Source organism: Mauremys reevesii, linkage group 5, assembly GCF_016161935.1.
Source record: "Mauremys reevesii isolate NIE-2019 linkage group 5, ASM1616193v1, whole genome shotgun sequence".
In the NCBI taxonomy this organism is placed as follows: Eukaryota; Metazoa; Chordata; order Testudines; family Geoemydidae; genus Mauremys; species Mauremys reevesii.
Window position 1 is genome coordinate 85191302 of NC_052627.1, and position 14792 is coordinate 85206093.

At 39.3% G+C, this 14792-nt stretch overlaps 1 protein-coding gene across 5 annotated transcripts in view; it reads right to left on the minus strand.

Moving 5' to 3' along the window:
* Positions 1 to 14792, minus strand: part of TUSC3 (tumor suppressor candidate 3) — a 307547-nt gene that overhangs the window by 101678 nt on the left and 191077 nt on the right. For all 5 annotated transcript variants that reach the window (XM_039542533.1, XM_039542535.1, XM_039542532.1 and 2 more), the window contains exon 6: positions 13313 to 13402. In XM_039542533.1, the coding sequence (XP_039398467.1) occupies positions 13313 to 13402 (90 nt within the window). The remainder of the gene's footprint in view (positions 1 to 13312; positions 13403 to 14792) is intronic.

Consider the following 14792-nt stretch of genomic DNA (forward strand, 5'->3'; position numbering starts at 1 on the left):
AATCCCTTTCTGTGCAAAGACCTTCAGCAGCTCATTTGCAATAGTCATTGCATTTGTTGACCGGAATGGTATGGCTTCTTTGCTAAAGTAAGCTTCCATAAGAGTTCAGGGAACTATGTCCATTCTTTGCCTAATATCACAGAATAGAGGTGATCTGAAGATACACATATTTTCATCTGGTCTTGGTACTCATCAACACTCAATTTTATTGTCATGCTGAGATACCTATTAAATACATTCATCGAGGTATTTTATGGTATTTTCTCTTTTGCAAGCTTCCCTACCGTTTCAATTATCCACTCCCAGATGAATGTCTGGTCACACCCAGAGTCAACAGGGGCTAGCATCTTTTGATTATTCACCTCTACTAGAACCATCAATTGCCCTGGAACTTTCTTTTGTACCCTGGCCTATTCTCTTCTGTCCAGACCTGCCTGAAATTACACTCCAGGTCACAAAACCTGGGTCTCTGTTGTCCACGGGAGAAAAAAGACTGCAAGTCCTAGAATTTAAAGAGATGATGAATTAAAAAGAGGTTATAGGCTGGTATAATTGTAGATGAATTGAAGGGGTCCAGTCAGGAGAAATCTGAGACCCCTAGAGAGACTGCACCAGGAGCAGCTGACAGGGCGCCTGTCGTGGGGTAAGTACACCTCATCACAGGCTATCAGATTGTGGGGGTTATCAAAATAGGTATTTGATGGCCCAAGTCTAGGTGACAGCCTGATTGTGTTTCTGTAATGCATGGTTCACCAGCTGCTGGAAGGTGGCTGCAGCCTCATGCAGTCTGCACAGCATCATGAAGAATTGGTATAAGCCAAAAGGGGTAGGGAAGGTCATCTTCTCATGGGAGGTCAGTGTCAGGAGTATATGCCAATATCCCTTGTTATTAGATCTAATGCTGATATAAACTCAGCACTACCCACTCGCTCAAGGAGCTCATCTACTCGAGGTATTGGGTAGGCGTCGAATCAGGAGATAGAGTTAACTTTTTTTGAAGTCAATACAAAATCTGATGGCCCCACTGGGCTATGGGACCCAAAGCTTCTGGCCATGCAGGAGTGGGGGGAAGGTGGAGTGGTCGGCTGCAGCAGCGCTGCCATCTGCTGGACTAGGTGCTTTTGCTGCACCTGGTGATGGGCAGCAAGTTTCTGCCCTATCTGCTGCTGCTGCTCATTCTATTTTGCCATTTGGAGCTGCTGCTGCATGGCAATCTGTTTTGGAAACTGGGTCTGGTGTTGCTGTGGCTGTGCCGCCTGTTGCTGCTGACCCTTCAACAGCCACTTCAAAATCTTTTCTGTCTCCATATCTGTCAGGCAGGAGGATTGTTTTGTTGGCTGCTCTCCATTATCCAGACCCTTTTAGCAGGTACCGGTTGATGCCCACATTATCAACCAGTTGTCGCAGGGTAGGTAAACCCCATCATGGGGTGTCAGATTGTGGGGGTTTTCAAAAATGTGGTTTTGACAGCCAAAGTGGTCTGGATCTAGGTGGCAGTCTGCAGCTCAGGGCTGTATGGCCCAATGGCCAGAGTCAGTAAGGCTCTCCTTCTGCTCAGAGAAGCACAGCCTAGCAACTCAAGTCTCTGTAGTGGCCCTGCAGCTCAGAGCAATACAGCCCAATGGACAGAGTCAGTAAGGCTGTCCTTCTGCAGTAAAGTTCACCCCTCCAGGTGTTAGCTGTGCCTGGTGGTGAGGCAGCCGGAGTAGGGAGACCCAGGGTCACCCTTCTCCACTGGGTATGGACCCAAAGACTCTGCTGTCTCTCTTCCATCAGCCATCAGCTGGGATCCACTGGAGTCTCAACCCAGTTGGTTTCTGTGTCCTGGAGCTTCAGCAATGTCCTGGCAGAAGCCTGCAACGCACATCTGCTCTCATCAGTGGCCAGCCCAGACTGATCTGAACTACTCCCTTTTACACTCTGGTTCCAGTTGGTGCATGCCCAGCAGGGGTGAAGGAGTGTGGCTTCCTTGCCCTACAGAGTGTGATTAACCCCTGCTAAATCGGGGTAGGCACACTCAATCACAGTGCCATATGGGGAGAAAGCTGCTACACTATGCCTGGCCACAAGGAGGTGTTCCCGTCGTGTGCAAACTCCTTCACACCTTCCCATGACCACATAACTTTATACTGCAGTCCCATTTTTTATTTCTTTGTGCAACAGTAGCTCTACCTCCAAATGAAATTGGATATGGTGTCTAGAGGTCTATTTTCACTCAGCCTTTTTTTTTTTAAATCTTCTTGTCAGTGCTTGATGCTATTATTGGGTGATTTACATTGGGTTACAATTGTTACAGATAGTAATTAAAATGTGGCCTTTTCATTTGATTTAATCATGGCAAGTTACTTGTCTGAAATCAAGTCTTGGATGATATAGAATGTGCTTCATCTTCACCTGGCCAAAAATGCAATGCTCTTATTTCAAGACTGCATAAGCACAGAGAAATAATAGTCCTGGCTTGGGCTTATGTCATATTTTTTGAGAGTTGATTGTTTTAAGACTGGAGGGATCCTTTTGAACTATGAGCTCTCTTCATCCAAGCATATTTCTGTCACTGAAATCTTGGCTTTTTTCCATTAAAATAGTATGGTGTATAAGATAAGGTGTTATTTCTCTGTGACTACAAGAATATTACTCAATCTCTTGTTATTACGAGTAGATTGTATTATTGAAATGCCCTTTACAATGACCCTTCTAGAAGACTGTCAAGGTTCCTTCCCCACTCTGAACTTTAGGGTACAGATGTGGGGACCTGAATGGACACTTCTAAGCTTAATTACCAGCTTAGATCTGGTATCGCTGCCACCATTCACAAGCACTCCCTTCCTTGGGTAGCCTTGAGAAACTTCACCAATTTCCTGGTGAACACACAGATCCAAACCCCTTGGATCTTAAAACAAGAAGAAATTAACCATCCCCCTTCCTTTCTCCCACCAACTCCTGGTGGATCCAGATCCAACCTCCTTGGATCTAAAAAAACAAGGAAAAATCAATCAGGTATTAAGAAAAAGGCTTTTAATTAAAGAAAAGAAAGGTAAAAGAAAACCCTCTGGGAGAGATTAGCATATTAGCTCCTCTCACAGACAACAGATTCAAAACACAGAGGATGTTCCCCTGGGCAAAAACTTTAATACACACAAGAATACCCAAATTTGATAATTCCCTTAATGGTACCAAGACAAGTTACAAAGAAAATAAACATAAAACTATTTATTCCTTTCTAAAACTTACTACTCTGATAAGAGGCTGGTTCCTTGATCTTTTTCACTCCGGCTGAAACTGAAAAACTGACTAAACAAAGGAAAACTTCCCTCCTTCCTTTTGAAACATCTTGTTCCCCCATTGGTTCCTCTGGTCAGGTGTCAGCTAGGCCAGGTGAACTTCTTAACCCTTTACAGGTAAAAGAGGCATTAACCCTTAACTATCTGTTTAGGACAAGGACAATAAAGAAAAAGGCAGCAGACTTCTTACACAGGTTAATTTTACATTTTCTTCCTGTACTACATTACATATAATGGATGCCTGTTTGTCTGTGTGCTGATTTCCTATATTAACCCTTAAAATGTAGAGACATTGTTTTATGTTAGTTTAACATCTTACATATTGAATCTGATTTCTAAAGTTTTCTTGCTCCAATCAGAATACAGGTTTATAACTGGAGTGTTGCAAAAGCCTTTACTAATAGTGACTTCATCATAAACTCACTGCTTTGGTAGTCATTGAAAATTCATTTTTTTGTACACAGACAGAACCAAAAATCCTCAACTTCTTACTTATAACAAAGCACAATATTTTATCACCAGTAAAGTAATTTATATACTTGAATAAATGCATTATTTCTGCAAGAAACTGTAATCCAAGAAAAACAAAAAGACCAACCAATTGCCAAAATCCAGGATTCAATGGGATCTGGAATTAAATAGGACTCCTCAGAGAGCATGACAATGGGACTTGATCCCCCTAAGAACTACTAGAATACAAATAATAATTGAACCTGAGCAAGGATTGCAAAATTGGATGCTAAATTTGCAAGTTAAGATAATACACTCTATAATCTTTATTTATGAATAAGGTAGTAAAACATGTCCATATCAACCTAAAATTTATAATTGTACATTGCAAACACTGTATGTGATGGGATGTACCAGGCCCTTTGATACCCTCAAGAAGGCCCTGCAGTCCTACCATATCCTGACCCCCAAAAAGGCAGTAGAGTGGGGTCTTCCAAGTGGCCTGCAGAGGAAGCAGTCAATCGGATGTTAGAAGACTCATATAAATGGAATTACAGGGTCTGGACAGTTTGGTTGCTGGCTGGAGCCAGCAGGGGAAGGATGCTGTTCCTGGCTGGCTGAGGAAGCTGCAGCAACTGGACAGAGCAGTCGCAGGCTGGGAGATTCCACAGGTACAGAGACTGGGGAGAAACTCTGCCTAGGCAGGGGAAGGACTGTGAAGCTCTCCAGGCACAGAGGCCTAAGAGAAAGAGCCCTGACAAGAAGGGCCAGAGACTTGTTAGAAGCTCACCAGGTGAAGGCACCTTTGAGAAAGAGTCCTGAGCGAAGAGAGTAGGGATTGTTATGGACTCTCTGGGCAAGAAAGCCTGGGAGACACCTTGTTTAAACAGGGAACCGGCCAGGGACCCAAGAAGCTGTTGGGACAGAGTGGGAAACAATGCAAGGAATACTGCAAAAGACAGTAGTGAAGGAAGCAGCAGGTGGCTGCTAGTCATAGGGTCCCTGGGTTGGGACCCAAAGTAGTGGGTGGGTCCACGTTCTCCCACCAGCCACAGGCGCAGTGGTCAAGGAGGTGCTCGCAAGTTGCTACCCCTTTACATTGCCAGAGGCAGGACTGATTTTATATTCTGATACTGTTATACTTAAATCTGGTGTACAGCTATGTATTTAGAATGCAATGATGTTGAACTGTATTTTATATGCTTCAAACATTTATCCACATATGTGGAAGGCAAAAAAGCAATATGATCTATTATAATTTACTTGGCTTGAAAGAGAAAGCCATTCTTTGAAATGGTTCAAAGCACCAATTCAATTTATTTTAATTAGAATCCTATGAAAAAGCTATGTCAAACAATACTTAAGAGTGCGTTGTCACAAATAACATTTCACCCCTGCTTAGCTACTGATGAATGTAACAGTCCAGATACTCTGAAAATATTGTGATACACACTACTTCATTTTTCATTGCCGAATAGTAAAAGTCTTCAGAGAAACTGTGAATATTTTCACCTAATTTCAGGAACATACGGATTACCGAATGCCATTGTTGGCATTCCTCTTTGAAAAGTGATAATTTAGGTACTGTGCAAGAATAAAAATCAGTGGTTACAGAATTTTTGAATCCAGATCTCTCAATCCTCCCCACACACCCAAGGAAATTCTTGGGCTTTACAGTATGTTATGAAGATCACAAATCCAGACTTCTTCAGAACAAGGGTGGGCTCCCCAATTCTGCACTACACTAAGGTTCCAAATAGTTTTAAGGTGAAGCCTCATGTAGGATACATTGCAGAAGACTAATTTTGAAGAAACAAAGACAAGGATAATGGTATAAGTTGCTTTCAAACCACAGAAAAGTCAAAATCTCCTGGACATATATAAATGAACTTAGTCCAGGCTACTCCTATTATACGATTATCTAAAAGCAACTTAAAAATCTAATAAGATTGCAATATTATAAAATCACATAATCACTGGCAAGCATACACCCTTAATTAAGAAACCTGAAATAAACTCACCATCTCTTACTGACCTTCAGACAGCTAATGCTCATCCATGGACCATTCTTAATCAGACACCAATAAGACACCTGACGGCACCATCTGATTCAGCTAAAATAGTGACAGAGCTGAATGTCACACAGATCTGCATCCAATTCTAAAAAAATTATTGTGGCAAAAGGTATAGAGGAATTCCAAAAATGGAACACTGATGTAGAGAACACTTGCCAAGACAAAAGACTAGAGTGAATGACCCCAAATGACTCATTGGGAGGCTCTCAAAACAGAACTGAAAAGCACCACTGAATAGCCACTGAAGGAAGTACCACAAAAAGACACCTAATCTATGGTTTTATTTTCTACAGTAGACATTGCTGACCAGGTTCCTCCACCCTTATATAAGATCAAATACTAGAATAAGCTGAAATCAGTGTGACTATTAAAAAAATAAAATAAAAAGTACTACCCAACATGAGCAAGGGTCACACAGGCCCTTAACATTTACTTTCAGAAATATTCAATAACACAACAGAGAAGTTTGAGAAAGTTTCTAATAATACATCACAACAATTAAGTGAGGGTAGTGTTCTACATTATGATCACAGTCTTAAAGTCACTAAAAGATGGTTGAAAAATGTCATACAAAATAATGTGTGCAGAATTAGAGTACTTTGGGGAGGCAAGCTTCATATTGTAAGGGTAATAGGTGAGCTAAAGATAGAGTTGTGATGATACTTAGGAAAGTTATTGGCAAGGTAAATAGTGCTTTTCAGTGAAGCAGACAAAAGCTCTTTAAAGATAGGAATTTAAGAAGGAGAAATGAAGTTGTCATTTTAAATAATGACAAGTACAATGAATCTGCTATGGTGATATGTGAGGCAAGTAACAGTTTATAAGTAGTTATGAACTGTATTACTTTTCTCCAGTTCAGTTTTCTCCCATAGTATACCATCCAGAGGAAGATATGAGAGTGCATTATGCAGATATGAGACTGAAAAATATTCTAATTTATGCTACCTTCTGTTTTACAGAAGGAAACAACTGAGTTAAAACCAGGGTGGGTAAAAATCAATGATTTAAAAAAAAAAAGCAGATTTTTTTATTTAGATCGGATTTTTTTGATAAAATGCTTTTTGAGGAAAAAACCTATGTAAAGATAGTTTTAATTAAGATACATTATAGCTCAAAGATATCTCATCATGGATTAGAGATTAAAAATTCTAATTCTATAGTATGAGAATATATTCATGTAATGTTTAAGAAAAGTTTTGTAAATGAGTTCCAATTGTTCATGGATTAGGGACCCAATTTTATGGGGTTCCACAGGCTTCTGTATTGATTACTTAGGTTAATCTTTCTATCTACTCAATGGGACTCAGTGCCCACTCTAGAATATACCATCAGAGATGTTTAGTTTTGCAGTTCTCAAACTGTGGATTTGTCTCCCCAGAGGTAACATGCTTGTTAACAGCAAAAAATGTTTTTAAATAAATAAATAATATAGAGAGGTGAAAAATAACAGACCTCAACTCTATTGTCCCACTGCAAATTTGTGTACACAGAGTCAATCCCTTACCTTTCTAACAGTGCAAAGTGTCAAAAAGTTCAATGAATAGAAGATTGTTGGGGGTGGAATAGATCTGGACAAGGAAAAGAGGTCTGGAGATAAATGTGAGAAGCGAGGGACATATATGCTTGTTTTGTTAAAATATTATATGTTTGCTGTTGAAGAAAAAAATACAGACTATTTAATGTTGTTTTAGTTAAATAAAACAATTTAAAATGTCTGTCTGGTGATGTTCTCCTCCTAATACAGCATGGCAAGAAAATCCTCCAAATATTAATAATTAACCTGTTGAACTGGAGTTAGTTCACCTCCCAGTGACTTCATAAATATCTGCTTCAATTACCTTATTATTATTCTATAATTAGATTTAACCAGACAAATGTGTGCTCCTGGATCACTATACAACCTTAAAAGTGGAGCCACAGACAGTTCCCTTAGACACTCCAGTCCATATTGCCACCCAGACAAACTGGACTTCTGTGATGACAGGTTATTAAAACCAAAAATCACCACACATTAGGTTCTTCAAGCGCTAGGGGGTCAGTCACTTACCCAGGTCAATGGATGCTTAGGACCTTACTCCAAAGACAACACTGCAGTGAATCCTTTAGCAAACTAAGTAAAGATGTATTAACTAAGAAAAAGAAATGAGAGTTACTAAAATGTTAAATCAAATAAAAGACATTACAGTTGGATCAAAGTACGTATTCCAAAATGAGAGCAGGGATGTTAAATCTGCTAGTTTCATATAAGTCTCTCTTGATTGCCCAAATAGATTCCCATCAGAATTCACCAGTCCAGAGATGAGGTAGGAAAGAAGTGACCGGTGGCCTTTGTTCTCCCTCTTTATATCTTGAACCTTTTTGCTGGAAAAATCCTGTGTCATGGGGTCAAGCAGTTCCATGATATACATTCTTTGGCATCAGTTCATTATATGAATTGCAAAATTTTGCTTGCACGTTCTGTGCATGTGCCATTTGAGGTGTCTTTGGAAATGAGGCTCTTGTTTACAGTTCCCTTTTTATTCCTGAAGAGCTGACCTGTGGGCATATCTCAGACCCACAACATCTTTGAGTAACAAACATATAGCAAAATCTCATAATTCCACACACAATGTCGATATACCCAGTATAGCCAGATAATAATAATCAGGAGATTACAACTTTTCCAATGAGACCTCACAAGGCATACTTTGCACAAGATTTATCACAGTTTTGTAAAAGTGGTGACTGTGTTAGTGTAGATGCCCCTTAGACAGCATCAGAGAGAGATCTGAAGGACAATGAAGTGACTTTGTGGATGTTTAGTGGGCTTTTTATTTGCAGCAGCTGTGCCAACAGGGCTATGTTACAAACACAGTGGAGAAATTATTTCTTCCCTCACTTCCCTTGCTTTTAAAACTCACAACAAATTTTGTTCAAAATCCCACCTGCACACCGTACCCTTTCCTTCCCAAGTCATCTTTGTCAGACCAGAAGCCTGGAAAATTTCAGCCTGAAAGGTGAAGATTCAGGAAGTTATGAAGGATTTAAAATGGGGTTAGGATGCAAGTGATTTTGTAAACTTATCTGATAACAATTCTGCCTCTATTCCAAAGCACATAGCTTTGGAAATATGAAATAAACATGGAAGTGAAAAATAAAGAAAGAATCAGTCCTCATCAGCTGGACTCTTAAAGCCTGCATTAAGGATTGCCTCAACCAATGCTTACTCATGACAAAGGTAAAGTCTGAATATGCCTTCCCAGGGGCGTTTAAAGAATCAGGTAATTTGGTCCATCACAGATATTTTGCAATTTTTTTTTAATTGACTCTCATGGGCAGCTATTAGTCATGGCTTCAAGTAGTTCCAACTATCATGGAACCACATAAGTTAGATGGAGGGCTAGCCCAATGAACTGGCCCAGAGCCAGAAAAAAAATCCATGACTGAACCGATAAATATACAGAGAACGGCTGATCTGAAACAGCATGGACTAAAGAAAGAAGTTTTTAAAAAGTTTTTATTCTTTTGAATAATAACTACAAACTACACCATGCTACAGTAATGAAATGGAAAATGGAAAACAAGAAGCAATGACTCTCAGACCTGCTACCTATAGGTACACACAAAGAAAGAGGCTGCTTGAGGCCACAGCCCTTCATATAAATCTGTCTCAGAATGATGGAATCTATAAGAAAACATGCTTGAAACAGAAACTGTCTTTGTCTTCCAATTGATTCTGAGGCACACACACTCAACTATTTTTGAGGTCGTATACATTATCCTTCCATCTAGGGGACTGTAATCTGCTAAACTACATACCACATCTAGCCAGCCTATAATAATTAAAAATGATTGAGAGATGTTGAAAGTTTTGTTTGTACAAAGTAAAATGAAGTTGTCTAAGTTAAAGGGTGTATCCTTGATAAATCTTTGGATTCACTGATGCATCATACTGTTAAGTGGACCATTAGCACTTGACTGGTGCCAGACTACACAACATCTAAATTGTGCCAAATAAACTTGCAAAATAATCCCAGCATCACACAGCTCTAGTTATTTATTTTCTTTACATTATGTTGTACTATGCTAATTTACATGTACATTCAATTTACTAAAACTTATTTTGTGTAAAAGTAAACAGAAGTCAGTTTTCAAAAAATATATCAAGTATTTGTAATTACAGACTAGTAGGGTGCTATGAAAGGGTAACTAAAAAAAGCTGTACAGATTCAAGAGGAGTTTGGTTGAATGAGGAAAGAAGGGCAGGAAAATGTATTCTATTATAATTATCTATAATGCAATCCTTGGGATTTAAAGCACCTATGTAGTAACCATCCCTTTTATCAGACCTAGACAAGTTTACAGCGAAGGGACATCACTGATAATAATTTATGATGTAGTCTTCAAAATCCTATATTTCATCCTGCAGCCTCTCTCATGAGTCAGAGTGAATACACGAGCACAAAAATCAAGCAGTTCCATCAAAACTGGACAAACACCTATCATAGCTGGAAAGTGGAATGGGTGCCAATATTTACCATTGATCAGGACGGGCAAGTGAATGAAACAGAGAGATGGATTTAAAACCGTCTGTAACTTTATTAACTGAACTTGTACTATCTCCCTGCATTTAACTGAATCCAGAGAGGGGTTAAATGGCCTGATACCATATAACCAATAATTCAGGGTTGGTCCTCTTCAGCCTTGCCCCTAACACTCAGTTCATCTCTGAATCTGCAAACCCTTCTCCAACAAGGCGGAATACAGGTACCTCAGTCTGCAAAGGCTTAAGATTTCCCCATTACTTCACAGGCAAAAAAGGTCCACCAGCCATATCCTTGGCCTCTTATATACACTTCTCTCTGGGAGCTGGCTCCTTCAGTCTTTATCTGCACTGAACACCAGCTTCAAGTTGAGATAAACCAAACATTTCTTTATCTCTTTCTAACCTTAAAAATCACTATTCACACTCCTTTTAACCTGAAACTGCGCCTCCATGATGCTGCAAGAAAGGTGAACAGCTCCCCCTCCCCCAACACCCTGCCAATTTGGCCCCAAGTGGAAAAAAAAATCCAACTTGATCCCACCTGATCCCACAGATGGTCAGACCCACAACATCTGGGAAGTGCAGCGCAACAATATCTCAACCATCAGCAGTAAATATTTTTTGACCTTATAAACTTACAGTTGACATAAAGATAGAGCCCTGCAAATCCACAGACATCCATGTTTGCGGACAGTGGATCAGATGTGGAAACTAATTTTGTACCCATGGATGGCTCTAAGATGGAATGTTGTCTCTTTAAAAGTGTGGTGCATCTCAGGCTAAGCAGGACTTGTGAAAACATGCACTATGCATCAACCTGGATTCTAGCCACAAAAGCAGAGAATCCCTTCAATCATGTGGAGGATTTAAATCTCACATTAAAACTACTACACCTTTATATGCCTTTTCAAGAGTGTGCATGCAACAACTGATACACATATGCGCACACAGTTGGGTCATACTTATGCATCCAATGTATTATATACACAAAAGTGAAAACAAATTTGGACACACAATTTAAAAAAATTAGGATGTAACCTATCCATATCTCTCATGTGTCCAAGGATAATTTTGCTTACTCGTGTTCGTAAACATAATCAAGATGTATAGATTAAAAATTGTGATAAAGTACGGTACCAAGTAGTGCTATTATGAATTAACAAAGATGCCACATAAATGTAACAGAAATGCCACTGTATATATTTGTTATGACTCCAACTTAAAAGATATGTAATTAAAGCCTAGAGGGTGTGACATTAAAAAATGTACAATACTATTATCTGGAAAAAAACAGTAAAATATGCCCAGGTATATTGAATATCACTAAACTTCTAGTTTAATAAGTCTTATATCATTCTTCTGAAAATGATGATCTATCTATCAGTTATGAACTGAAATTTGCTTTGACCTCTAATTACATTGGTCAATAGTTCACAAACTAGACCACTAGTAGCCTGTGTCCAAATCCTTCTTGACATCTCAGAAACTAAAACGTATTATTTGTGTTAAGCATTTTATAAAATCATAATGAGACAGTCATGGCCTCAAAGAACCTACAGTCTAAATAAAGGATATGGACAAAGGGTGAGAGGTGGGAGAGAGGCACTGAGAGAGGAAGTGACTTGCTGAAAGTAACAACAGATCAGCGACAGAGTTGGGAATAGAATCTAGGTCTCTTGACTCACATTCCAGCTTCCCAGATACTCAAGAAGGGACAGCCCCTAGTCTGAGGAGCTCACAATCTGAAGACAGTTGAGATGACAAAATTTATGGGAAGTGGAATAACGTCAGCATTTTTTTTTTATAAAAGTCAACTAGCTTCACTGTAGGCAGCACAGTGGAAATGAGTCTTTAAGAAGGATGATATGTATGAAACTAGATATGAAGAAATTGTTTAGGACAGTGTCTTTTTTTCTGCCATCTTTCACCTTTCTGTCACTCTGTAGGAAGACATTATACATTAAATACTCCAAGGCATTAATGAAAAATTCTAAACCCTTCTAATCACAATGTTTTACTGACAGTATTTATCACTTTATTGGATCTAGTTCTGCATAACAAAGCAGCAGACTGAATCACGTCATTTTATATCATCAATCTCCTGCTATAATCCGGGTACACTGTGGGTCAGTAATCAAATTCAAGCCATCACTTTCTGCTACTCCAATTAGGATATGAAGCATCAAAAGAAATAGAGAGGATTTATTGTTTTAGGCCTAAACAACAGGCAAGGTGAACTAGCAATGGGAAAACTTGAAAATGGTTAGAAGTTCCATTAAGTAGGAAAAAAGGTGGATGTTTGCCAAAGTTTTTGCAAGCCTTGTAAGCTTCCACTCCGATGACTTTTTGGCAGTGACAAATACTCAAAATGATGGATAATAACCTGAGCCATCTTTTCACCACCTGTTGGCACATTCTCAAAGGTGAAGTCAGGGGGCTTTGCTCCCCCTTCTCAGCAAATCACTGTGCATGTTGAGGAGTCGTTTGGAAATTTGTTTTCTCTCTCCTATGAGCATTTTTTTTCTGACAACAGTAGCAGGGATACATAGCAACAACGGTGGCAGCCCTCAGCTCATAGGAAGTTGACAGTTTTCTGAGCTGAGCTTGAAGAATAAGTGAAAGTTCAGACTCATTTACATTTTAATCTTATTACTTAGCACATCCCTACAAAAAAGCATATCATGTATTTATCTGTGATCAGCAGGAGCTGCTTGGTGTTGAGTGCCTCTGAAAATCCAACCATTTTGCTTAGGTGCACAAATAGAAGCTAAGATATTTTGAAGACACAGCTACTTAGTTAAGTGTCCAAATGGGAGCTGTTGGGTGCAGAGTGCTTTTGAAAATTTAACTTAAACTCCACAATAGGCAGTGTTCACGTCTCCTGAATTGTGATCCTGATCCATTTTCCCACTGTACTTTAGATTTGCAGAACTCTGTGGCAATCGAGTCAATTTAGATACTTATGGAAAAAATTCACTCACCACTTGTCCATTCTGAGGATTCTTATGAGCATATGGAGGTCCCCGGATATGATTCCACATTTGACCAGAAGTCATAGCAAACACAACACACTGAAAAAACAGAAAAAATATGAAATTAGAAGACAAAGGTGTAAAGCCAGATAATTCTATATTAAATTCACTGGGCCTAATTTTCTTTTGGGCACTGAAACTGAATAGGTTTGTTTCGCTGGGCATGTCAATTTTAAATTGATGACTCCTTATCGTCCAAACAAAACAGTTGCAGCTATTAGAAGCTTAAGATAGGATTTTCAGAAGTGTTCACTGTAAGCATAATTCTGCTTACAGTGAAGTCAATGGTAGAAACTCCTATTGACTTCAATAGGATCAGATTCAGACCAAAACAGAGCTTTAGAAAATTGCACATCTAATAGTCTTATTTTCCCACATATATATGGTTGTACACAAAGAATGTGCATGTCACTAGGAAAGCATCAGGTTCCTTGACCATGAGATGCTTTTCCAAAAAGGACTGCTGAGCAGAGATGGGGGCCACCTAGCCAGGAATGGGAAGAATATCTCTGATACAAAATGGCTAACCCAGTGAAAGAGGCTTTAAAGTAAGTTTGATGGTAGCAGGAGACAAAAGCACACGGGAAATTCCAGAACATGGAGATCTGGATGAAGGGTCAGAGTCTGGGGAAGGAAAATGGGCAATTATAGTAGGGGAAAAGGAAAGACAATATGGAAGGGAATATTGTGGGAAAATCTAATGAATATCTTTGGTGCTGTATAATAATGCAAGAAGTATGGGGAATAAACAGGAAGAACTATAAATACTAGCAAATAATCAGAATTACAACATAATTGGCATCATAGAGACTTGTTGGGATAATTCACATGGGTAAAATATTGGTATAGAAGGGTATAACTTGTTCAGGAAGGACAGGCAGAGAATAAACAGAGGAGGTATTGCCTTGTATATCAATGATGTACACACCTTCACTGAGATTGAGATAGAAGTGGAAGGCAGACCTGCTGAAAGTCTCTGGGTAAGGATAAAAGGGGTAAAAAACAAGAGTGATATCATCATAGGGATCTACTACAGACCATCTAACCAGCACAAAGAGCTGGATGAGGCTTTTTTTTAAACAACTTAGAAAATCATCCAAAGCAGAGGACTTGGTGGTGATGGGGCAATTCAGCTACCCAGACATGTGTTGGGAAAATAACACATCAGAGCACAGATTTTCCAACAAGTTCTTGGAAGGTATTCCAGACAACTTGTCATTACAGAAAGTGGAGAAAGTGAATAGGTCAGAGCCTGTCCTACATTTGACAAATAGGGAGATGACCCTGGCTTAACCAGGAGATCTTCAATGACCTGAGACTCAAAAGACAGTCATACAAAAAGTGGAAACTAGGTCAATTTATGAAGGTTCAGTATTTTAAAAAAACACATGCATGTAGGGACAAAATTAGAAAGGGCAAGGCACAAAAC